This window comes from Canis lupus, chromosome 1 (assembly GCF_048164855.1).
Source record: "Canis lupus baileyi chromosome 1, mCanLup2.hap1, whole genome shotgun sequence".
Classification (NCBI taxonomy): Eukaryota; Metazoa; Chordata; class Mammalia; order Carnivora; family Canidae; genus Canis; species Canis lupus.
The window spans coordinates 5,873,768-5,899,534 of NC_132838.1; the positions used below are offsets into that span (position 1 = coordinate 5,873,768).

At 39.6% G+C, this 25,767-nt stretch overlaps 1 protein-coding gene across 6 annotated transcripts in view; it reads left to right on the forward strand.

The window, feature by feature from the left end:
* FBXO15 (F-box protein 15) overlaps window positions 1-25,767 on the forward strand; it is a 47,529-nt gene that overhangs the window by 16,558 nt on the left and 5,204 nt on the right. For 4 of the 6 annotated variants that reach the window (XR_012028039.1, XM_072820002.1, XM_072820030.1 and 1 more), the window contains exons 6-9: window positions 1,111-1,237; window positions 2,662-2,744; window positions 3,694-3,836; window positions 23,373-23,497. Coding sequence is in view for 5 of the 6 variants with exons in the window: in XM_072820002.1 (XP_072676103.1) it covers window positions 1,111-1,237; window positions 2,662-2,744; window positions 3,694-3,836; window positions 23,373-23,497 (478 nt within the window). In the remaining variant the exon portion in view is untranslated. The remainder of the gene's footprint in view (window positions 1-1,110; window positions 1,238-2,661; window positions 2,745-3,693; window positions 3,837-23,372; window positions 23,498-25,767) is intronic. The other 2 variants (XM_072820042.1, XM_072820019.1) reach the window with 2 other exon arrangements.

Sequence of the window (25,767 nt, forward strand, 5' to 3'; positions counted from 1 at the left end):
CATACTTAGGTTCCTAACCCTATGTTTTGCTTCTGCTCCATGTATTATACCTATGTGGAGTATATTTTTAGGTCATACATCACACACATGCTTGCTCCCCATCACTCCCTAACAAGTATGGTTTTCAGCATAAAACGTCCTTTGAAAATTGAGGGAGGGACCAGGGTAGTCTAGAAACTGCAGATCTGGTTTTGATGCTTAAAGCCTCCTGGTCCCATGCCCCCACTTGGAAACAGTGCCACAGCTGAACTCCTTAGTTTTCTGATTCTTTTAGTGAATATTTGAATACATCTCCTGCTAGCTGTTGCCTTAGGTGCTGGAGGAGAATGCTTGAATGCCATGTGGCCCCAGCTCTTTAGGGACCCTCTTCTAATACTGAGCTGCGTTAATTGACCACTGTGATCTCATCTCCCTTATAATTTCCTGAACTATCTCTAGGTCCCTAGAAATGTTTCATTCCAGTTTTTAAGTCTTATGGTGAACAGCAGTGTTGTGTTTACACATCTGAGTTATTACTTACTCTTAGACACTGATTCTAATATAGAGTTCACAGTGGATCTCCTTCATGACAATACTCAGGGTTTTGGTTTAAATTCATTTCCTAGTATTAAAATTTTCACACTTTCTAAATTATTTTTGATAATAATGTTAAAAGGTATGTTATCTGCTTTCAGACAGCCTACTGATACCACCTGCTTTTTTGTCATTTAGAATATTTTGTCTTTGCTTAGGTGTTATTTCCCTTGGTTATGAATACATAGGAGAATCTGCTTTTGACTCTAGCATTGTGCTGATTTCTGAGGGGAAGAGGAAAGAACATGGTTCTTTCTCATCCTCATGATTCTTCCACCTCTGACTGGGCTGTTGAGTTGACAGTAACAGCAAGGAGGAGGAAAACATAATTGGGCAAGAAATTTGGGTATATCCATTTTCTTTTTAGTTATAGGAGTTGTTTGTGTCCCCTGGCCCTCCATGCACTATTTCTTAGCAAGGTGCACATTATTAGCATGCTCTTCAAAAGTATTTTTAGATACCCTAGACAGAATTGATAACATTCCAGGTGTGAAAGCTCATTTCTCTCTTTCCTTTCTTTGGCATGGATGTTCAAAGACCTCGGTGGCTTTCTTTAATTGCAAAGTACAATCTGAGTAATTTAACTGAATCCACCATGATTGGCTGGGACAGACTCATTCGGATCTTCTGTCTACACCCAGGCCTCCTGGTGGGGCTGTGGAAGGTAAGGTTGGAGTCCCTGCCTGCATGGTGCCATCTCCCTCCCAACTCCACATTTACTCACCATTGTGCAGGATGCCAAATGTGAGGTCCCTGTGAGTGTCCACTAACCTGGAAACCTGTTTTACGCTCTTACCGACTTCATTTTTCCAGCGAAATGACCCTCTGCTCTGTGGAGGCTACTCTGCTGTTTTGCTGTCACGGATTACAGGCCACCTGTTCCTGCCTGCATGTTTTTGTTCACATTCTCTCTTCCACGTCATGGGAATCGCCCCCTTTCTCTTCCAGTCAATACATGCTCTGTTCTCCTCCTCTCATATCCTGTGTTGGCCAGAGTGTCTCTTACTCTGTGTTTAACCCAGCGGCACATGTGTGTCTGATCCCAAGCATGTGATGTTGAGTGTAATCTGCCCTTCAGGATACAGTGTCTGAAGACTTCTCCTTTCCCACTTGATGAGGTTTCCTTTCTCATGGGGTGAGGCTGTTGGCCAGCTCCCTCCTCTGGGGTTACTTTCTAGGCAGGCGCTTTAGTGAAGAGCGTAACAGTGTGATGTTTCTCTGTACACCAGTTGTGTGGGCATCTGTGGCCATGGTCTGTGGGTGTTTTAAGATAGAAGTTTACAAATGTGATTCTAAATTATGACCAGACAGAACCAAGATATACAGCATCATCCTCTCATCATCCTTTGCAAGCAGCCAGTTAGTTTTTCCATCCCTCCCTCACTGTGTGAGGGTGACTTTTGGCCCAGGCAGCACTTGGCCTGCTAAACATTTCCTGGACTTGAATTCATCAGACTTTTGGCCCACATAGTTATGAGGATCCTCCTCTGGCGGGCTACTGGAGAGAGATGCCTTGGATTGACCATTCTGGGTTACCCACACCAGACAGTGTCTGCTGTGAGTTTGGGAAGAAATGGGTATCTGTTCCTCTACAGTCATATTTTCTACTACTTAACCTGGTGGGTGAAACTCTTCATCCCCATTGGCTTTGCCAAGTCAAGTGGGTACTCAAGAGACGAATGTATGCCACAATGCTAAGTATTTGTGGAATTAATCTTGTATATGTGAAGGTCTTACCAGTATCATCTTTATCTTGGTAAAGAGTTTGAAAGGACCTGGAGCTAACATATATTTTCACAATCGTGTGTAATAGAGTGATTTGACATTTCACAAGTGCTAGGATGTTAATCCTTTTGGTATTGCATGCTCTGCATATTTGGGTGGATTGTCCTGCTCTCAGTATGACACATAAGTCTTATTGGGTAGTAATAATGTATTAGCAGTAATAATGCATTCGTACTGTGGTGATCTTACAGTTGTAAGAAACGGCATCTATCTGTAACGTGAATGTGCTGTGATCTTCACAACGACCTTGTGAAAAATTAATATTTCAGTTGAAAAATGTATTCTTTCTAATTGACTTTTCAGAGGGAGGAAGAACTGGCTTTTGTTATGGCAAATCTTCATTTCCATCACCTTGTGGAGAAGAGCACATTAGGCTCAGCCACTGTGTATGTATTTATGTGTGGGTGTATTAAATTTTTGACAGTAAATATAAAGGATTAGAAGTTGATACCATCTTAATATCCTGAGAGTAGCTACAAAGATACTCTGTTTTTAATCAGTAGACACAAGCCAATAGGCATAATTACTTAGCTGTTGCTAAAATAATTGGATTATTCATGAGTACATATTTGCTTTATTTGTTCTGGGTTAAGGATTATGTCCCTAGTAGAATGTTATTTATGGGGGCAGGATAGCTTCATTACTGCAAGATGCCAGTGCATCAAGATGTTTCCTGTTCTTTGCATTAATGTGAGTTTTTATATCTTGCAAGGCACACAGACCCATGGCTGAGTTGGGTCTGCAGATGTGTTTTGCTTGGTCAACATAGTACGTGTCTTTTAATGACTTTGAAGGTCTTGAGGTGGGCAATATGCTTTTCATTTCACTCCTGCTTTCACATTCATTTTTAAAATTATTATTTGAAAAGCTCCTGAATGCTTTTGAGTTTGTTACTTTACGTAGTAAGGTTTTTCTTACTGAATAAAACTTTGTTCATCATAGCTTTGGGTCTCTGCCTGGTTCCTGATCTATAGGTCTGTTGTTTGATGCATTTTCCTGTTGAGCAGCTCCGTTCTCTGGTTACTGAGACCTCTGAGGAGCAGAGTTGTCTTTGCCGAGCTGCTATCTTAGGCAGATCCCAGGAATGTATTCATCCGTGGTCATCTTGTGGATACTTACAGAACTCACTCCTTTGCCTGTTTTTATATAAGTTGGTGAAAGGAACACAAAGCAATTCTTTTGAGTTCCTGGTGTGGAAGGCTATTGGGAACTCTGTAGAGGATTGATAGAAGCTGGTGTTTGGACAGATGTTAATTTTTTTAAAGGAGTATTTTCAGTTTAAACATTTTATCTCTGGTTGACAAATGTGTGTATGTTTTGTTTTGCTTTCTTTAGCCCCTACGAGCTACCTCCTCATACTCCTCTTTTGGATGACAACCCGGAGTATGGACTACATGGCTACCAGCTGCATGTTGATATGCACAGCGGTGGAGTTTTCTACCTGTGTGGTACATTTCGCAATCTCTTTACCAAGAAAGGTGAAACTAATTGACTTTTTGTTTCAGTATGAAATTAAAAGGTTAGAGACAATAAGGGACCTATTTTTATATTTGAGTTAAGAATTGTCTCTTCACTGATCATCTGTTGGCACTCTGTCTTCTCATACCCACACCTCATTCTAGGACTTGTGAAATACCATGGCCAGATCAAGTCTCTTTAGCCTCGGGCTCCATCTCTTTCATTACCACCTCTCTACCTTCTGGAATATTCTCTACTCATGTTTTCTGCTGATACTTTCCTTACTATTTTGCCCTGCTGTGCCTCTTCCTCTTACCCCAAACTTCTTCCCTTCTTTCTCAAAGGAATTTGGTAAGCTTGCCCACAGGGCCAGTGTAGCACCTGTCCAGGATAAGAGTGAAGGGAAACCACCCTTCTGTATATCCTGCATCCATGTTTACCATGCTCACTAAAACTGAGACAGAGACTGGAGTAGGCTGAGAGGGAGGGGGCTCAGTTGAATGAAAGGGAAGAAGGAATATAGAATGCCCCCTGTTCTGCTTTGTCTTCTTGTTTCCTCTCGGTTTCATTTGTCTGTGTCCTGTAAACATGGAGGTTTGATGTACAGAATCATATAGATACAAGTTTAACATTTAAAAAAAAAAGATTTTATTTATTTATTTGAGATAGTGAGAGACAGCACAAGGATGTGGAGGGGCAGAATGAAAGAGAGAATCTTAAGGAGAGTCCCTGCTGAATACGGAGCCTGATGCAGGGCTCAATCCCAGGATCTCAGGATCATGACTTGAGCCAAAGACAGATGCTTAACAGACTGAGCCACCCAGGTGGCCCTCAAGTTTAACCTTTTTGGTAGTAGTGTTTTATAGGGGAAATTTAATACTTTATTTGTGAATTCTCCAACATTCTTTCTTCTAATAGTTTTGACATCCATTACTAATCTCTGCCTGAATCAATTTCTTTCAGAGTTTAGAAAATGGTGATTTTCTAGTTATGTCAATATTTCTACATTTATTAACTGAAATTTTATAAAGAATTTCCACACATCAACTGGTGAACTCCTGTAGTGGCAGGATAAATGCTCTAATCCTTTCTTTTCTGACCACCAATGCTCAGATTATGGAATTGATGTTATCATCACTTCCTATGGTGGAAATTATTTTGAGTGCACACTCTTCTTGTTGTTTAGGTCATTGTGGACTCTGAGTTTTTAATTTATTTAATAATTTATAGACAATTACAAACATTATTCTTTTTGAAGCTAAAATTGTCCTTAGTTTGATCAGTGGGCTCTACTTCAAGCTGGCTTCTGTGCTTGTTTGATACACCCCCATTGGTCTTTGAGTCTTTGCTTTCTGACTCAAGATTTCTAGGTTTTTCTATGCTTGTCGACATTTTCATTAGAATCATTTCGAATGTATATTTGACATTCACCTGAAGTGAGTTGACATCTTTGTTGTTGACTTGTCCTACCCAATAATGTGGTATGTCTTTCATTTAGTTCAGAAATACTTACATGTCTTTTAGAATGAGTGTTTCAGAATTTTCTTCATACTAGTTTTGCACATTTATTGGTGAGATCTTTAGTATTTCATCTTTGTTATTTCTCTCCCTTTGTATCTCCCAGTTGTTGTAATGTTTAATGCGGCTTTGGTCTCAGGCCACTCCTGATTTCATAGAGTAGGTTGCGAAGTATTCATACCTTTTGGATTTTTTGGATTTTACTTAGAATTGGTAGTAATTCCTCCTTAAAATGGTTGGTGGAATTCCTTCAGGAAGCCATCAAGGCCTGAAGGTTTCTTTGTGGGAAGGTTTTTAACTACAGCTTCAATTTCTTTTATAGATATAGGACTACTTAGATTATCTATTTATTCTTGAGTAAGCTTTGGTATTTGTGTCTTTTAAGACATTTGTCTAAATATTAATTATATTGAGATTGATCCGTGGTTGAGATTTTTGGCCTGCTTATTCTATTATAAATTTCTCCATGAATGTTTACCAAATGATGGGCATCTATATGCGTTATTTTATTGAGATTGCAAAAATGATGTTTCCCTAGTTACTTCATTCCTTGTATGCCTATTATGTAGGATCCTTCTGTAAATAAGAGTTTTCTCTTATCAACTGTTTAGTTAACTTAAAAATAATTAATACAGGAAGGGCAAGGTACATGCTTGAGTCTTTCTATTTATAGTGATTAATGCTCTAACAGTCTTCAAAGATGACTTAGAGGGTTTTTTTGGGGGGAGGGGATATTATTATGAACTCCTAGATTAGAAAATGTATTTTATGTATTTTGGTCTATTTTCAGTCATTATTTCTTTTATTGTTATTGTGATGCTCAAATTGTCATCTTCTCCTGTGTTCCTTTGACATGACTCTAGTCATCCTTGGTAGCTTGCTTGTGCTCTTACAGGACTGGATACCTAAGCTCATCTTGTCTGTTTCTTGCACAGAGGTGGAACTGTCATTTTTCTGAGGAGCTGTGCTTCCTTTTAGTTCCCACTACACTATGGTATTTAGAAACCATAATCTGGACCCTGGAGATGCACCTTGCCCTTGGGTTTTCATTTCTTTTAGGGTTTTCGGTGGGCAGTGCTAACAAGTTTGTAGGTTTTATAATGGGAAGAAATCAATCATGCTTCATTAAAGGAAAGATTTTAAGGTTTTTAATTAACTACTTTGAGTAAATACTTGAATATGTTTTCTCATGCTGGAAATTTTTGTTCCAAACATCAAAATCTATAATAATTTAAAAATAGCAATATTGTTGCAAATAACCCATTGAACATCCTTTTAATTAGGATTTTCCTATAGCTCACTATGGGCTTAAGATACATCATGCCAGAGAGTTAAGTCACCTGAAATAGTTCTTCTCTGTGTGATTATGCTACCACTTTGACATACAATCAGAGTGATTTGTTTCAGTTGATTTTTTATTTTTCAGGATTGTTTTCCTTTTATTTTTACATTAAAAAAATTACATCCCACATTTACATGGTTTATAGTTGAAACTATAAAACAAGGAAGTTCAGAGAGGTTTACTTCTATCCTTGTCCTTCATCCCTGTTCTCTCTGTTCCTCCAAAGATGATCCTGGATATTGGCCTTTGGTTTATTCTTTAAATGCTGTTTTCTGAATATATGTTATACATCAATGTATTTCTATTTCTCCCAGTGTTTTTTAAAGAGGCATACTATACTCCTTTTTAATTTCCTTGCTTTTCCCCTGTTAGTAATATATTCTGGAGATTACTCTTTAGAATGACGTAGAGATTTTTCTCATTCTCTCTTTTCAAACCATCTGTAGGTGGGCAGTTTGTTAATGGTTTCCTTCTGTGGGTTCCAGTCTTTGCTGTCACAGTAAATAAATAGCCTTCTTCATACATCCTTTTATATTTTGCCAGCTTGTCTTTGGAATACTTTTTTAGGGGTAGGGTTGCTAGGTCTAAGGAAAATGCACAGTAATTTTGAAAGACACTGTCAAATTCTTGTTTATGAGGGGGTATTTCTAACTTAATAGGAAGTTAAAGCATTTTATTACTGGGGATGTTCTAGGTTTGTATTATGTGGTCATACAAGGCAGTTTAGTTAATAAACTTTCTATTTCTAAATTAGTTGGATTTTTTTAAAAAAATTGGGAATGGTTCTTAAATGTCAGATACATCTTTGGGTAACTATTGATAATCATATGATTCTGTCTCCTTTATACTATTAATGTATAAAATGCTTCAGTGTATCTTCTAATAGTAAGCATCCTGGAACCTCTGACAGAAGCTTCTCATTATGTATGCTTATTTCTAAGCTACTGGTTTCAGTTATTTGGTATTTAGTGTTTTTCCATTTATACTCACAGATTATTTATAGTTTTGTTTTTAAAAATCTGTTTCTGATCTGGTTATAATCAGGTTTTCTACTTTTCATTGAATCATTTTTTAGTATTTATATGATTTCCTAGAAAGTCATCTGTTTTCTTTAGGTTTATTTTGATCTTTTTTTAGCTTTTTGAGTTGGCTGCTTAGATTGTTTAATTTTCAGGGTTTCTTATTTTTCTTCAGTACTCTTTCTGCAGATCTTGGAGTCTGAATCAGGAAAGAACTGGAAGGTGATCTAGAGAGTGAGCCCTCCTGGGCAGGACTGCACTCTGCTCAAGGGCAGAGGTACTGTCCTGGGAACAGTTCTCCCAGTTTTATGAAGGCATGAAAGTTCTGCCTTTCTTCTCGGTACTTCAACCCTTTTAACTTTATTATGTTATTTGAAACAGAGAATAAAATCTCATCCCTTTTCCTGGTATATCCTATTGAGGGTGCTACTAATGTGCAGCGGTCTATACCTAGGGTACAAATGCATGTGCCCTCTGGCTAGTGTTAATTGAGGACGTCCTAGCTTTCAGTCTTTCTCATGAACATGATCTGTGCTCTCAAGAGCCTGTGCTGGGTCCTCCAGGAATTAGATCTTTTAGGTGGGATCTTAGATGGGTATGTAGAACTTCAGAGGAGAGGACTTACCCTCACCTAGTTTTAAACAAATATAGTGTAACCTTGATGAAGCTTCGTGTGCATTCCTTATACAAGCAGTGCCCTTAATAAGGAAGACGATAGTACACAGCAGACTTGTGGGCGCTCATTACAGGTTCTTACTGAATGTTTTATATTTATATTAATTATTCAACTTAATCTTCACGGCAAGCCTGTGAGTTGGGTAGTATTTTCTCTCGCGTGTTACTGGTGAAGTGGCTGGAACTGGTCTTGTAGGTCAGTTCTCTAATTACACGCAGCCCGCGCATGGCAGAGCCCCATATGCACCTGCACAGACCAGTCTCCAGAGTGCGGATCTGAAACACTGGGCTGCACTGTCTTCTGTATATCTGTACTTTCAGGGACATGCTTCTAGAATATGTGTCTTGTGTGTATGACTCGGTCTGTCTTTTCAAAGCGTTTGCATCATAGAGCGATCAGGAAGGGCCTTTCACTGCCAGCTCGTGGGGCGGCCCGTAGCCACTGTTCTGTTAGTGCTGATGGCTCACAGGGAAGGCCAGATGATTATCCATGACTGAGAGACTGAGGAAAATGAAGGAGAATGGGAAGCTGAGATGGGGATAGCTCACTTTTCATCTGTTTTCACAATTAGAAAACACATTTCCACGGTGAGAAGACAGCGCAACTGAGACACGTTTCCTCTGCATGTGGTTCTGTGATGAGGAAGCAGCAGAGGGCGCCGCCGCCATCAGCTTCCTCTCACATTTTAGAAAAGTACAAACCAGAATGTCCTTTGCAGTTTTTGAGAAACTCTCCTGTGGTACCATGTGGTATATTTAGTAAATTCTGGCTACGTCATTGCAGTTGGGAACGACAGCTCTTTGCCCTGTGTTTTAAGAACACTTTCTCTCTCTGTCAAGGATAAAATGCTTTATCATCATGTCCCTGGTGTTGAGGTGGCTCTATCCACTGTTTGTCATCAGTGAGACCCGAGAAACCTGCCTGATTCTAACGAGGCCATCTGCAGGGAGTGGCAGGAAGTAACGGGGACAAGGGAGGATTTATTTATCTGATTCATTCATTATTGAACACGTGTGCTGGACACAGGGCATAGATGTGTCAGGCATGGTGCCTTTCCTCCTCAGGTTGGTGCTGAGCCAGGTGACAGGCACATGTGGGGCTCTAGGGATTCTGGGCATCCTCAGGAAGGGCAGACCAAGAGCAGTTGGGGGTGGGGTAGAGTGACCAGAGCAATGTTCATAGAGGTCACTGGAAAGGGGTCCAGACCAGTTAGTAGGAGTCATGGGGCATGGAAAGGGTACAGCTTTAAATGTGACATAACTTACAAACAGAGCCTGAGTTTGGTGATTGTATAGGGTCATTTCCAGCATTCCATCTTAAACTAAGAATTCTGAGGATGTACCAATTTAGTCCACAAATTCATTGTAGTTTTATTAAAAAATCCCAGTGGGAATTTATGATATATCTTGCATAGACGTACTCATGTGCATATGGAATGGCTGACAAAATTTTTCTTTTAAAATTTTAATTGTGAGATAATAAGTTCTTTTCTATGTATGATGTGTGTACAGACCATGCAAAAAACAGTAAAACCCGTGTAGCCACTACACGGTTTAAGAAATGGACCATTGCCAGGGACTTTGAAGTGCCCTGTGTCTCTCCTTCTGGTTCTATATATTGTGTTAACCACTGTTTTGTGTATTAACTGTTCCCTTGCTTTTCTCTTATTTTTTTGTAATTAATCTTCTTTGTATTGTGCACTGACACTGAGAAATGCATAAGACAGATTATCATAAAGCAGACACTTGTGTGATCACCATCCAGATCTTGGTTAAATTTTGAAGATGGATAGTTAGAGGGGACTGGCCTTTGCTCATGTTAAACACACTGACCGATGGTGTATGGTGCCCCTAAAATGAAGCAGAATAGCTATGCACTTCTCTCGCAGCTCCAGAGTCTTTTAACAGATTATTCTCAGAAATGTGAGGCTCACAGCACAGCAATTACCAGCTGTTTTAATGAGTTATACCATGATATACCTGTGTATCTGAGTATATCTTCATCCTTTGGAGGATGTGTATATGTTTCTTTAGAGCATTGGTGTAGAATATGTTGTATAGAATCATTTGTCTCAGAGTGGCTGAGAGGATCTTTAGAATTGGCTCTACAGGAAATATGCATAATCAGAGGATTCATGCCATGTTTAGACTTAGCACAAACCCAGTGAGATATTAGAGTGAGCACTGGCCAACTGAGATGCCTACCTCTCTGTCACAGTATTTTCTCTGAACAAGATAGCCCTTTGTTCTGTTTTCTTGACTCTGTCTCATGGACTTTGCTACACGGTCCTTTGGATTTTATTATTATTATTACAACTTACTGAAAAAAAAAAAAAGCAGAAGACCCTGGTTAGTTCTTGTGCCTCGAGTGAGATTCCTGATACTCAGAAGGGATCGGGCCAAAGCTCTCTCAGTGGGAGATACCTAGGATGAGCAGTATGTCGGCAGCCCACAAGCAAGGCCCCTGCATTTGGCAGGGCTGTCTTCCTCATCCACTCGAGGCCATACCTCATGCTCCTTGGCTTTGGATCCCAACACTGGTCTGGTGAGCTGAGTTCTTAGGCTGGTGACTGCCCAGCCCTGCTGTATTCTTCACCCGCCTTCATCCTTTCACATCAGAGCAGGCATTATTCCAGTGTGCTCAGGAGTAGACTGGGGCCTCATTTTATAAGATATTGCTCAAGCTTCCAGACATTATTCTCTCCCATCCAGACACTGTATTGAGGGGTAGGGCTTTCTGCCTCCCCTACCTCCTAGTGAATAAAAGATCTGTGTCCTTTCTTCTTTCCCTAAAGGTTTGATTCCTTCCCCTTGGAACTTTGTCATATTCCTCCCCCAAGAAACCTGGAAAGTTTTCTCTTTGTATTTTTATGTGCTCTGCCACTTTGACAAGTCATGACTAGATTCAGAGTTTTCTAAAAAGGATCCATATTATCTCTCTTCAAAGAAAAATTTATGATCCCTGTACTTGCACATACTTGCTACTTGCTTCTTTGTGTATTATTACTAAAATCCAGCTAAAAGGCAGTTTAGGAGAAGAAGTATTTTTGTCACCTGACGTGGATTTATGAGAGGCAAGGGGTGGGAAGGATAAACAGTGAGGCAAATACCAAAAGAGGGGTTTGTGAATGAAACTGTGAGTTAAGCTTGTAGAAGTGCCTGCTGTGTTTATCTGTGTCCTGTTCTTTGGGAAATGTGGATGCGTTGCTGGCATTGGGTCCCGGAACCAACCTCAGGTTCTGTGACTCACTGGGAGGAGCTCACAGGACTTAGGATATAATAGTATTAGTGGCTACGACTTATTACAGTGAAAGGCTGCAGAATGAAATTGGTAAAGGGGAAAAGGTATGTGGGGAGGGACAGAGGAAAGCCTTCTGCAGGGCAGTCACCTGGGATGAGCATATTTTCTCCCAGAATGAGTTGTGAAAACACGTGAAAGTCTGTCTGCCTAAGTTCGTGTAAAGACCCGATGCCCAGATTTCTTAGTGGTGACTTGTCACGTAGGCACCCTCTGTCTGGCACTGCCAGCCTCCCAGACCCTCAGAGGGAAGGATGTTGAGCATACACCATGTGGTTGATACAAGCTGTTTGATGCAGTGAGCCACTTGTGTGAGTTAGGAAAGATGAGGTGGGAATTCAGGTGCCGGGCCAGCTAGACCAGTAGGCCTCCCTGAGAGTAGACTGTTCTGGGGCTGCTGTGCTAACTGCTCCATTCCACGGTCTGTGAGCGCTTCTGTTAGAGTGTGGCACAACCTGGAAGGAGCATGCAGGAGATAGTGCAGCTGCAGTTTTGAAGTGTAAATAGAGCTTGAAAAAAGACATGATCAGCGATGCAAAGTATGAGGCAACATGTATTTTTTGATCTTTGTATCAAGCTAATTATTACCAACTTTCAGAAGCTGAATGAAGGGGGTTTTGCCTAGGACAGCAGACTGTAGCCTTTTTAGCAAGATTGGGAGTGAAAGTGATAGAAGCAAAGGGAAAGGATTTTTAACGTGTGCTCTTCTGTCCTTTGACTTTTTGAGTTGTTATAAAAATGCATTTAAAACCTAATGTCTTTTTATTATAGAATTTGAAAATTCTGAATATATAGAAGTTTATAAAGAAGCAAATAAAAAAAAAAGAAGCAAATAAAAACTACCAAGGACAACCTTTGTTTATATTTTGATCCATTTTCAGATATACAGCTATATTTCTATCCGTGGACCACATTTTGTGAACAGTGCCACACTCTGGTTTTTCCCTTTACCATTACATGGTGGGCATTTCCCATATCACTGAATTGTTTTAGCAAATTTGATCTTGAAAAAAAAAGTTATATGGCCTCCCACTGTTTGCTTTTTATCGTGATCTATTGACCCACTCATCCTAACAGGCATCGGTCTCAGTTTTTCATGATTGCAGTGCTATTGTGATGAGTGTTATTTTGTAAAATGTTTGATGATTTGAAAGGTGAAAGTGACATCTGATTGTTTCACATCTGCATGTCTTTGAATATTAATTTGACTACAGCAGAGGTGGGTGGTGGGTAGTCTGTGTGTGGGGGCATTGTCACAGGACCCACCTCGCTGCCGCCCCTCACCGGCACGTGGCTGTGGACACTGTCAGTGTCCTTGCTTGCAAAGTGTGGCCACGTCAAAGCCTGCCTTCCAAGGTGTCTGAGGGCCAGGGTGGTAATAGAGGCACCTCCAGGAGGCTTGGCCCGTGCTGCTGCCCGTGAGGCTTGTTTTTATATTTCTCCTTTAATTGAATTTCCATGTGCTTGTTTGATTGGTTCTGTTGTTTCTACAACTTCTAGTTGTATTCATTGAAAATATTTTCTCCATTTTGTATTTTGCTGTTTAATTTAGTGTATATTGTTTCTGAATTGCTTTGAGGTTTTCAGTTATATGTAAACATAAAACGTACAAAGCCTATGGATTCCCAAACCCTTCCCCCTTAGGACTCTTTCTGTTGAGAATCGATGCCCCTTTTGTTTCCGTACCAGGCAAGAAGATATTTCAAGCTTTACTTGTATATATATTTTTAAGTTTGTTTATTTAAGTTATCTGTATACCAGTGTGGGGCTTGAACTCACAACCCCAAGATGAAGAGTCACATGCTGCTCTGACTGAGCCAGCTCAGTGCTCTCTTATTTTGTTACCAAATTATGTGTCCCTCCCCCCAATATAAAATTTCTTACTAATGAATTTTTCCCTAAGTTTTCTCTGTTATTTTAATCTAGTTATTCTTTTAGGTGTATTTAATAATCACTCAGCCAGATTTTAAAATACCTCGTTTGGATTTTTTTTTTAAGATTTTATTTATTTATTCAGGAGAGAGACAGAGAGGCAGAGACATAGGCAGAGGGAGAAGTAGGCTTCCTGTGGGGAGCCTGATGTGGGACTTGATCCCGGGCCCTGGAATCACACCAAGCTGAAGGCAGATGGTGTGCTGCTGAACCACCCAGGTGTCCCTCTCATTTGGATTTTGATCAGATTTGCATTAAATGTATATGTTAATTTGGAAGGCATTGATCTCTTTTCTATTTAGAGTTTCAGACGCTCTCTCTCCTTTAAGTCTCTGTCACTGCTCTCAGGAGTAGTGTTCTCTGTGTGGACCTGCCAGTCACCGATATTTCATTTTTGTGGTGCCATTGTGAGTGAATTCTTTGAGATTATGTTTCTGTGATCTGTTAGATTCAGGCTATATCCTACAGAGTTTCTGCAGTATGCTCTTCATTAAAATACTGTTTAAATAATACATGGTGCTGTACTTAACTCTATAAGACACATAGGAAGTGTTGAAGGGAGAAAAAGAAGGTATGGGTTTCAGAAACTTCTTTTCCCTCCAGAAAAGTGGGGTTTCAGCTATTCAGCAGTAGAACCTGATAAGCCCAGATGACCTCTGTTTAAAGAAATTCTACTTTTAAAGTTTTAATAGTTTGTTTCGAATATTTTTCATAGGTAGCATGTTATCTCATTTTTATAGTTGTGATTCCAAAAATAAATGACTTGTTTCCTCTGTTGATACTAATTGCTTTCTGTGTTTCTAGGTCGATTATTCTCTCTCAGCATTTATCATAACAGGAAGACATTAGAAATAGTACAGTCCTGAGTGGTGATTACCTATGAAAATTAGAACAGATAACTCCTCACAGCATCTTCCAGCGGTTGTTAGTATGTTTTTCCTATTCTGTCCGTCTGGTGACCCATTATGAAAAATCAGCATTATAGATTACTTTCGCAGAGCAGGAGAACCCAGATCTCCATACCTTTTAATGCCAGAGCTCTTCAAGAGTGCACAGTACTCCACCTGGAAACAAGGCCACGTGATTGTGGGACGTGGTACAGATGTGCAAAATGAAACTGTAGGGCTCCTTGTTAAAAATGCAAGGATTTCAAAATGGCAGCAACAGAGCCCAGGCTGCGCCCCTGAAGTGGGCCCTGCAGAGACACAGCTTGTGTGAGGAGCTGCCTCAGGCTCCCGAGGCCTCCCTGCAGCTTCTCTTCATCTGCTGGTCTGGACTCTGGCTTCTGTGTGACTTTTGACTTCAGAGTTGTAGTTTTGTCTTTCTGGTGATTTGCATTTTAAAAATCATTTAAAAGGAAGGGTATGAAGTCTTTGTTTATATTTTCACTTTCAAGGATATTGTTTAAATAATACATTTAGCTTTTTTCATAGATTTTTATTAAGGCAATTGTGAAAATAGAATCTTAAAACAAGCAGCTGGAGGCAGTTACGTCTAATAAGAAATGTAAGAAATGGGTTTTCTCATTTTTTTACCCCAGGGTGGAGTTAGTGGTTAGAACCTGAGCTTGTCAGGACATTGAACTTAGGGCCACCTCTGGGGTCACCAGCATGTTACCATCTGTGGTTCCTGTGCCTTCTACACACCTCTTTGGGTTTCTTCTTATTTCTTCCCATTCTTTGTTACCTTTCTGGCATCATTTTCGGGGCACATGGTCTGGGCGGGCTACCTTTCCTTGTGGCCCTGTGGTTTCCCTGCGTCAGTAACTAAAACACCACTCACCTTGATGTTGCTTCCCTGACTCTAATGCTCCCTGGGTCCTTGGGGAAAATCACAAGTATGTGTCTGTTGGTGCCGTCCAGTGTTGACTCACCCCTGGTTGCTACTCAGAAGTCTTTTAATTAGCCCTCTTTAAGTTCCCTTTGTATTTCATGTGAGGGTTGTTTGGATATGATCACAGTCATCTTCCTGCTCTGTTCCTTGTGCTTGGGCTCACTACCTGCTGTGCTAAGAAAAACTGTCACCCCTTTGCTTCCTGATCGTCCTCTCTCATCTGCCATCACATTGTCACTATATTATAGTCTCTTTGTATTCTTGTTTTTTGTTTTTTTTTTTTTCTTTAGGGAAAAAAATGTCCCACTTCTTTCCAAAGAGTATATCCCAATTTCTATTCCTAAATATATCTGCTCCTACCTCCTCTGGAACCTGTATTTAGCCATTTGTCTCTTAGCATCATCTCAAATCTGTTTTCCCATCATCTTTTTTTCAATTCATGTTTTTTGATTCAAAAATTATTTTAAAAGGAAAAAACACTTCCATACAGATCAGAAAAAATTGGTTGAAAGCTATGGAAAACCTAACCTAAAACTGGCTTAGCAAAAAGGATTCGTGTAGAAAAATCCAGGGAGAGGTTTTATTTCAAACAGTTTGACGCAAGGGCTTGTTGCCTGTCAGTGGGGCTGGATATATCTGGACACCCTGTCCCTCTTCGTCTCTCCCATTCTGATTCTTCCTGCTTCACTGTATTCTGAGTTATACTTCCTCCTTTGAAGGCAGCTCTGGCTAGCCCTAGATCTCATGTCCAAGTCTAAGATCCTCCCTTAAACACCCCCTCCCCAAGAGTCTCATTGCATCTCCTTGGCTCTTGTTGGCTCAAAAACTCATCCTGCCTTAGTCATGTGTCAGGAGGATGGGATGCTCCATATCTGAGCCTGGCTGCTATCATCTAAAGTATGGGGACTGATGTGGGTATGTGTCTCAGAGGAATATCAGAACATGCTTTGTGAGAGAAGCAGAACAGGTGTTGGAGAGTCCAAAACAAATATCCATATACCTTCCCCATAAACATCTCTGGAAAGACTCCCATAAACATCTCTGGAAAGACTAGCCTGGAAAAAATGATGCATACTCAGATTGACTGGACTGTTAGGAAATTGGCCCCCCGGCATGGAAGATAAAATCGGGTCTTGTGAAAAATACATCTGAATTTTTACATCAATAGGAAAAGCTATTTTGAAATACTATTGAATTAATGAGCACTGAGCTTTTTAAGAGTCTAGGTACACACTTTATCCTGTTGAAAATCAAGTTTATTGTCAGCAGTACCAGGAACAGTACCAGCAGCAAATGTAGCCTGTTAGGGTTCTTGCTGGTTGAGAGAAGTGGAGGGTCTGTGGCTCAAAGACTTAGGGGATTTTACTGATGTTGCCACACTCATCAGTTCAGGATTTGGGAGGGATGTTGTCCTACAGATTTGAAAGTTCTCCTTTTCCAGTATCCTTCCAACACAGCTCCAGTTCATTTCACTCATGCTGCCAGTACAACAAATGAAACCAGGGAGAAAGTTCTGATCCTCCTCACATTCAGAGATGACCTCTCTTTTCATAGTCCATGATCTGTGTCTATTCTTAGCTACTTAAATTTCATGTGTATCAGGGGTTTGGAAAGCAATGGAAGTATCTGAAAATAATCAACTGAGAAAAAGAGAGAAGCTCTGTGTTTACCTTATCTAATATAAGATGCTGAACAAGGAAAGAGGGGGAAGTACTCAAGGTTTTCTTGTCTGAGAGCCTATTCAATTTGATCATTAGAGTCTGATGACTTTCTGTCTTGTTCTTAGTTATTCCTTTATAGTGTTGGTGTCTCTGCAGCTTTAAACTGTTAATACTTGGTGGCAAATATTTTTGAGTTTGTAGGGTCTTCTTTCTTCTTACACACTCTCACCTGAGAATTGCATACTGATGTCCCATCCACATGTCTGTGTCACTGGTGTGTCACTGTGTTCACGTGTTCTTGTTCCTCCGGCAGTCTCTCAGGTGGTGCTTTTGGGCCCCACCTTACTTAGTGCCTGCTCTTCAGGGTGATGTGTGCAGTGGGCTCCTGTTGCCTTTCCTGCCTCAGACAGCACTACTGTGATGTAAGCCCCTTTCCTGTCTGCCTTGGGAAAATCATTCAGTCAACCCAGTCAGTAGTCCTCTCTCTGAACCTTCTTTTACTTCCTGCCTTTTCTGGGTTCTATTTATGGGGCCAAAAAAAAAAAATGAATTCTAATCATAGCTAAGAAATGAGGAATGTTATTAGTAGTGCCATTAATCATGCCGTAGAAGACATGACCTTTTTTCCTAAAGACTGTAGATTATTTTAGGAAACGTTGAATATGCAGAAACAATCCAGTATAATTAAATGTTCAGGTGTTAGAACATTAATGTTAGCAAGGGTTAGAAAAGGAAGAGATTAGCGTAGGCTGGAAGGTGCTATTAGCCATAGAGGTGAATGTTGAAGTTTTGAGGGACTAAATTCCCTCAGGGAAGAGGAAAATGATCTGAGGACACAGATTTGCACATTTCCAGGGTTATGGGTTGGATAGGAAAAGAGCAGCTAGTTGTAATAAGCAGAAGGGGGTCTTCAGAGGAAGGTTGATATAGCTGCTAACAGCTAACGTCTATTGAATGTTACTTTTTTAGTAACATTTTATTTTGATGTAATTTCCAATGTAGAAAAAAATTACAAAAATAATACAAGAACTCCCACATATAATTTTCTGATTTTTTTCACCATAGATTAGTTTTGCTTGTTCTACAACTTTATATCAGTACAGGATGTACTCTTTTGTGTCCAGATTCTTTCAGCGAAATGCCTTGAGTTTCATTTATACTGTTGCAAGTATTGCTAGTCATTCCTATTTATTGATGAGTACTATTTCACTGAATGAATATGCCACAATTTGCTTACCTGTTTTCCTATTGATGGACAGGGAATTTGTGTTGTTTCCTGTTTGGGGCACTTATGAATAAGGCTATTACAGAACTCTTGTGAAAGTCTTTTTTTTGTGGACATAAGTTTTTTTATTTCTCTTGGCAAAATACCTAGTACTGGAATCGTTGGTTTATGTATTAAAAATTATCATTTTTATGTATAAGAAAATTCTATGTATAAGAAATGGCCAAAATATTTTTTTAGATTGTTTGTACATTTTCTACTCCCACCAGTGTTGTATGAGTGTTCTGGTTGCTTTATATCCCAGTCGACGTTTGATGTTATTAGTCTTTTAAATTTTAGTTGTTCTGACATGTGGGAGTAGGATCGATCATCAAGGCTTTGATTTACATCTCCCTAATGGCCAGTAGTGGTGAGCGCCTTTTCATGTGCCTCTTGGCCATTTTCATATCTTCTTTTTGAAATGTCTACTAATCCTTTCAACTTTTAAAAATAATGACTTATCTGTTCCTGAATTATAGGAATTCTTTATGTATTCTGAATACTAGTCCTTTGATAGATAAATGTTCTACAAAATATCTCATCCCAATCTGTGGCTGGCTTATTAATTTCCTTAATGGTATTTTTAAAACATTTTTTAATTGAAGTATAATTGATGTATAACATTATATTACTTTCTGTGTCTGGATTAGCTCACTTAACATAATGTCCTTTAGGTCTATCCATGTTGTTGCAAATGAAGGATTTCCTTTTTTGTAGCTGAATAATATTCCTTTAGTGTGTTTGTATGTGTGTTACATATTTTTTGATATGATTTTTTACATGTGTATTACATATTTTTCCATTCATCCATTGATGGACACTTGGGTTGTTTCCATGCCCTATTGTAAATAGTACGGCAGTGAACATGAAGATGCAGAGGTTTTTTTGACATAGTGATTATATTTCCTTTGGACAAATACCCAGAAGTGGAATTGCTGGATCATATAGTAGTTTTTAAAAAGGATTTTTGAGGAACATCTATACTGTTTTCCATAGTGGAAAGTATAAATTAGTGCAGTTAATTATCACCGACAGTGAGGGCTCCCTTTTCTCCACATCCTCACTAATACTTGTTATTTCCTATTTTGCTTTTCAATAATAGCCATTCTGACAGGAGTGAGGAGATATCTCAGTTGGTTTTGATTTACATTCTCTTATGATGATTTATGTCAAGCATCTTTACATGTGTCTGTTGGCCATCTCTATGTCTTCTTTGGGAAGAGGTCTATTTAGATTCTCTGTCCCTTTTTAATTGGATTTTCTTTTGATACTGAGTTTTATGGATTCTTTATATATTTTATATATCAATCCCTTATTGACTATATTATTTGCAGATATTTTCTTGCATTCAGTAGGTTATCTTTTCACTTTGTTGATGGTTTCCTTTGCTGTGCAGAAGCTTTTTAGTTTGACATAGTCCCATTTATTTACTTTTGCTTTTGTTAACTTTGCTTTTGGAGACAGATCCAAAAATGTATTGCTTTTGGAGACAGATCCAAAAATGTATAAGTCAAGGAGTTTATGTTTTTTTTTTTTCTAGGATTTTTATGGCTTCTGGTCTTACATTCAAGTCTTAATCCATTTCAAGTTAATTTTTGTGTATGGTGTAAGATAGTGGGCCAATTTCTTTTTTTTTTTCCTGTATGGCTGTCCCATGTCCCCAACACTATTCATTGAAGAGATCATCCTTTCCCCATTGTATATTCTTGCCTCTTAATAGTATCTTTTCATGATTAGGAGTTGCTCATTTTGATAAAATCTAATTTATTAGTTTTTTTATTTCGTACTTTTTTTGGTGGGGGGGTTTAAAAACTTTTCCTATTCCAAGTTATAGAGATGTTCTTTCTTCTGATTGTATGATGGTTTTAACCCTTACATTTAGGTCTATGATCCATCCCTAATTAATTTTTGTGTTAAGTGTAAGGTAAGGGCTGAAGTTCATTCTGTTTTTCCATATGGATAGTAAGGTTTTTTTGTGAAAAGACTTTGTTTCTCATTGAATTATTTTGATGTCGTTGTCAAAAGTCAATTGTTTGTAAAAGTGTTGGTAGGTATTTAGATCCGTCTATTCTGTTCTGTTGATCTATCTGTATGTCTTAGAGTGATGACACGCTGTCTTGATTGCTGTACCTCTACGGTAAGTCTTGAAGTCAACTTTTTTTCTTCTTCTTAAGATTGTATGGCTCTTTTAGGTCCTATTTCCATTTGAATTTTAGAATCAGATTGTCAGATTTTATTATTTACTTATTTTTCTATATTGATTCTTTATAAATTATTAAATTCCTGCTGGGTTTATGATTACAATTACATTAAATCTGTAGATCATTTGGGTAAATAGATGCATTTATAATTATTGAGTCTTGTAATCCATGTACATGGTACATATCCACCTTCTGCTTGGCAGTAGGCTTGGCTCTTTAGATAGAGGAATAATATTGACATAATGCATGTAAGGTGCTTAGCATATTTAGCCTGGGAGATATAATAATCTACACTGTAATGTTAATATATATTATTAGTTCCATTAATCTTCACAAAGCCTTATAAAATACTTTCTATTCGTGTTCTTATTTCACTTAGCTTAGAGCTTGAATGTGGTTACACAGCTAGTAAATGGCTGGGCAGGGTTTGGAATGAAGCCTATCATGACTAAAAGCCATGCTTGTAAGTGAATGTCACTGGAAGCCAAGGGCAGTGAGCCTTGAATTTAATTTCTCTGCATTTTGGGGATGGCCTTATGCTTTGTAGGTTAGAGCTGGAGTTACCAGAATTTATTCTGACTGGTTTAAGCAACGGAGGAACTCAGTAGGGGTATATTAGCTCAAGTGAAGGAACCCAGGCCACTTATGACTTAGTTCTAGGAAGGTTGAGGAGGGGAGGTGAGTAAGCATGAGACTCACAATGGAGGAATTGACACAAATTTGGGGGAGCCATAAATGATTCTCCAGCATATATTGTCTGCTGATTTATAGATTTTTTTCTCTATTGACAGTAATATGAAAGCAGAACTTTATGAGAATTTAAAATATTACATACTATATAATATATATTTATTATTATAAATTTTTAGTATTTAAGCAAATAAGTAATTATGTTTCCTCCTTTTGTGTTTTAATTTATTATATAATTCTATATTATATTAATCTATTATAATAGACACATACTGTTTAAATCATGTCTCTGTCACTTACCAGTGGCATGACCTTGGGTGAGGTACTCTTAATCTCTCTGTATATTTCTCTCATCTGTGAATTCAGAAAACTATAATACCTAATTTATAGTAGGATTTTAAGATATTCTAGTCTTTTAAGCTACTATAAAGTGCTTAACACAATGGTTGGTGTACAGTAAGTACTCAAGAATATTGCCTATTTTATATATTTAACATAGAACATATGTGCAGATTGTTTAAATGTAGGGTAAGCTTAAATAGCCTTTTTCTCTTAGAGATACAAGCAGAAGGAGTTCTGACCTTTCAAGATACTGCAAATGTTAAAGTTGTTCTAAAGTGGGAGAATATTTGGTAATAAAATAACAATAGTCTTTTTGCTTCCACAGAGATTTCATGTTTATTAGCTTAGACAATTGCCATTGAGATGTTATTGGCTGTTGTACTTTGGGGTCCATTTTCTGCAGTGTCCTGAGGACAAGCCACATGGAAAATGAACTCGTGGTTTTCTGTATGGCATCGTCTGGCTGCCAGCACACATGCCAGCCGGTTGGAGGTCTCTCTTGATTTTGCACATGGCTGTGCAGTAATATAGAGCAGAGCAGAGCCACATCTGGTCCATTCAGAATGTCATTACTGTGTCTCCTCTGAGGCTTGGCTTTTCACACATTTCCTCCGTGCTTCCGTTGAGCCCTGCAGAGGTGACAGTGGAGCTGTTGCCTGGGAAGGGTCAGTGTCTTTTGGCATTCATTCCTGCAGCAGGGGAGAGGGGGAGAGAAGCTGCACTGTTGTTGCTAATTACTCAGCAGAAGGGGACCTGTGGGCTGTCCCTGTCCTTGGTACTGAAGGCCTCACAGTGCCCTCCTGTGGGGCTGGAAAGCTCCAAGGGGCTCATTACTGTGTCCCAGAAGAGGCTGCTGGCAAAGTGGCCCGAGACTGTGCTTCAGATGACACTGTGTAGAATTCTTAGGGTAGGGCTTTGGCTTTACTTTGTCCCTTGAAATCACTCACCTAAGGTCAAGGAACCTTTTTCTGTCCCCTTCTTCTTTCCCCTGCGTGACTCACCTCTTACCTTTGTTGAGGTGTCTCTCTCTGAAGAGAGCTTACATCCAAATGGAGGAGCTCTTATGTTGTCCTGCATGGTGGTCATGTTTCAGGGTAAATGTGTGAAGCTCATCATCACAGGAAGCTCGGCAGTACATGCATAGGCTCTCCATGCGTAAGGGCCTTGGAAAGTGGATTTGTGTGCCTGGGTTGGGATGGTCCATGGTTAGCTAATCAGAGGAGGGGCGAGGCCTCTGGTCTCATGCTGTTGGTAGCATGGGCATGGATTTCTGCCTACTAGTAAGCGTGTGAAAGATGTGTGTGCGGGGCTTCTTGTCTCTTCCATACTCCCCTGCTCTCAAACTCCTCATTCCTATGAACATTGCCCTCCTTGTTCCCTTCTGTTTAATGTCTGGGCCACTCTGGCATCTGCTCTCTTAGAGGCTCCGTACCATGATTGCTGTTAGCTTAATCAAATCAGAAGAACTTTAGCCTCCTTAGCAACATTGGCCTCCATCAGTTACATGTAACCTCCAGGTTCACCCCAGGCATCCCCCCCCCCCCCCCACTCACTTTTGAGATCATGTTTCCAGGATATGCACTTGTTTCTCTGTCTCTGGAGAACAGCTATGCTACCAGCCTCAAGCCAGATGCCTGCATCCAGGACTTGGCCATATGAGGCATTCTCTAGGAAGCAGCAAGTCTAAGGACTCTTGACTTGTCCTGCATTCGCATATCATAATTTCAAAAATCTTAAAATCTTTTCAGGATCATAATTTTAAAAATCTTAAATCTTTTCAGGATCCATTGAAAATGGATATGTGAAGCTTGTTGTTATACGTTTTAAAAATAACACAGAACACCTACCTCTTATTGGAAAAGTTGGCCTTTCTTGGAGAACTGATGTTTTCAGTGGCTGCATAAAGGTAATTTGTTGTTTCATTTTCTTAATGTAACCTGATTTCTGTCAATGTATATTTCTTTTTTCTTTAATAATAAATTTATTTTTTATTGGTGTTCAATTTGCCTACAGAATAACACTCAGTGCTCATCCTGTCAAGTGCCCCCCTCAGTGCCCGTCACTCATTCACCCCCACCCCCTACCCTCCTCCCCTTCACCACCCCTAGTTCATTTCCCAGAGTTAGGAGTCTTCATGTTCTGTCTTCCTTTCTGATATTTCCTACCCATTTCTTCTCCCTTCCCTTCTATTCCCTTTCACTATTATCTATATTCCCCAAATGAATGAGACCATACAATGTCTGTCCTTCTCCGATTGACTTATTTCATTCAGCATAATACCCTCCAGTTCCATCCATGTGGAAGCAAATGGTGGGTATTTGTCATTTCTAATGGCTGAGTAATATTCCATTGTATACATAGACCACATCTCTTTATCCATTCATCTTTCGATGGACACCGAGGCTCCTTCCACAGTTTGGCTATTGTGGACATTGCTGCTATAAACATCGGGGTGCAGGTGTCCCAGCGTTTCATTGCATCTGTATCTTTGGGGTAAATCCCCAGCAGTGCAATTGCTGGGTCGTAGGGCAGGTCTATTTTTAACTCTTTGAGGAACCTCCACACAGTTTTCCAGAGTGGCTGCACCAGTTCACATTCCCATCAACAGTGTAAGAGGGTTCCCCTTTCTCCGCATCCTCTCCAACATTTGTGGTTTCCTGCCTTGTTAATTTTCCCCATTCTCACTGGTGTGAGGTGGTATCTCATTGTGGTTTTGATTTGTATTTCCCTGATGGCAAGTGATGCAGAGCATTTTCTCATATGCATGTTGGCCATGTCTATGTCTTCCTCTGTGAGATTTCTGTTCATGTCTTTTGCCCATTTCATGATTGGATTGTTTGTTTCTTTGGTGTTGAGTTGAATAATTTCTTTATAGATCTTGGAATCTAGCCCTTTATCTGATATGTCATTTGCAAATATCTTCTCCCATTCTGTAGGTTGCCTTTTAGTTTTGTTGACTGTATTCTTTGCTGTGCAAAGGCTTCTTATCTTGATGAAGTCCCAATAGTTCATTTTTGCTTTTGTTTCTTTTGCCTTCGTGGATGTATCTTGCAAGAAGTTACTGTGGCCGAGTTCAAAAAGGGTGTTGCCTGTGTTCTCCTCTAGGATTTTGATGGAATCTTGTCTCACATTTAGATCTTTCATCCATTTTGAGTTTATCTTTGTGTATGGTGAAAGAGAGTGGTCTAGTTTCATTCTTCTGCATGTGGATGTCCAGTTTTCCCAGCACCATTTATTGAAGAGACTGTCTTTCTTCCAGTGGATAGTCTTTCCTCTTTTATAGAATATTAGTTGACCATAAAGTTGAGGGTCCACTTCTGGATTCTCTATTCTGTTCCATTGATCTATGTGTCTGTTTTTGTGCCAGTGCCACACTGTCTTGATGACCACAGCTATGTAGTACAACCTGAAATCTGGCATTGTGATGCCCCCAGCTATGGTTTTCTTTTTTTTAAAATTCCCCTGGCTATTCGGTGTCTTTTCTGATTCCACACAAATCTTAAAATAGTTTGTTCTAACTCTCTGAAGAAAGTCCATGGTATTTTGATAGGGATTGCATTAAACGTGTAAATTGCCCTGGGTTGTCAATGTATATTTCTGACACTGCTTTTAGAGTCCTAGTTTTACTGTTCTCATGTCTGAAGATATGTGCATATTCTCTTAGCTGTTGACAGCTGATTGATTCATTCAACAGGTACTTGTTGAGTACCTTCTGTTTTTTGTTGAGTGTGGGGGAGCAGGAGCAGTGGGTAGCATGCAGCAGCATTTCTGCGCCTCTGCCCTCCCATGAAGCCCCTCTGTCTGTGTTGTGGAGAAGAAGTAGAGCTCTAGGTTGAACCAAACAAGTAGCAGTTACTCAACATCTTAATTGCTCTTATACCAGGATACAGATATTTCCTTGAAACCCTTCCTTGAACAGTTATATCAGTTTGTACCTCACCAAAAATTATCCCCATGGATGGGAGAGTTTATTTAGTGTTTGGGAGTTGGCAGGGACAGAGGGAAGAAGAGGTAGAGGAGGGTGAGAGTCCTTGAAACAGTTCTGTTTTCTTCTGGGATCTTGTGCCCATGGATGCTGGGGTTCTCCTTGTTCTCCATCTTTATTTTGTTCTCCATCAGGATTTACGTATTCCTGGTGAGCCCGTGAGATCTATCTTGAGTAACTTTATTCCACCA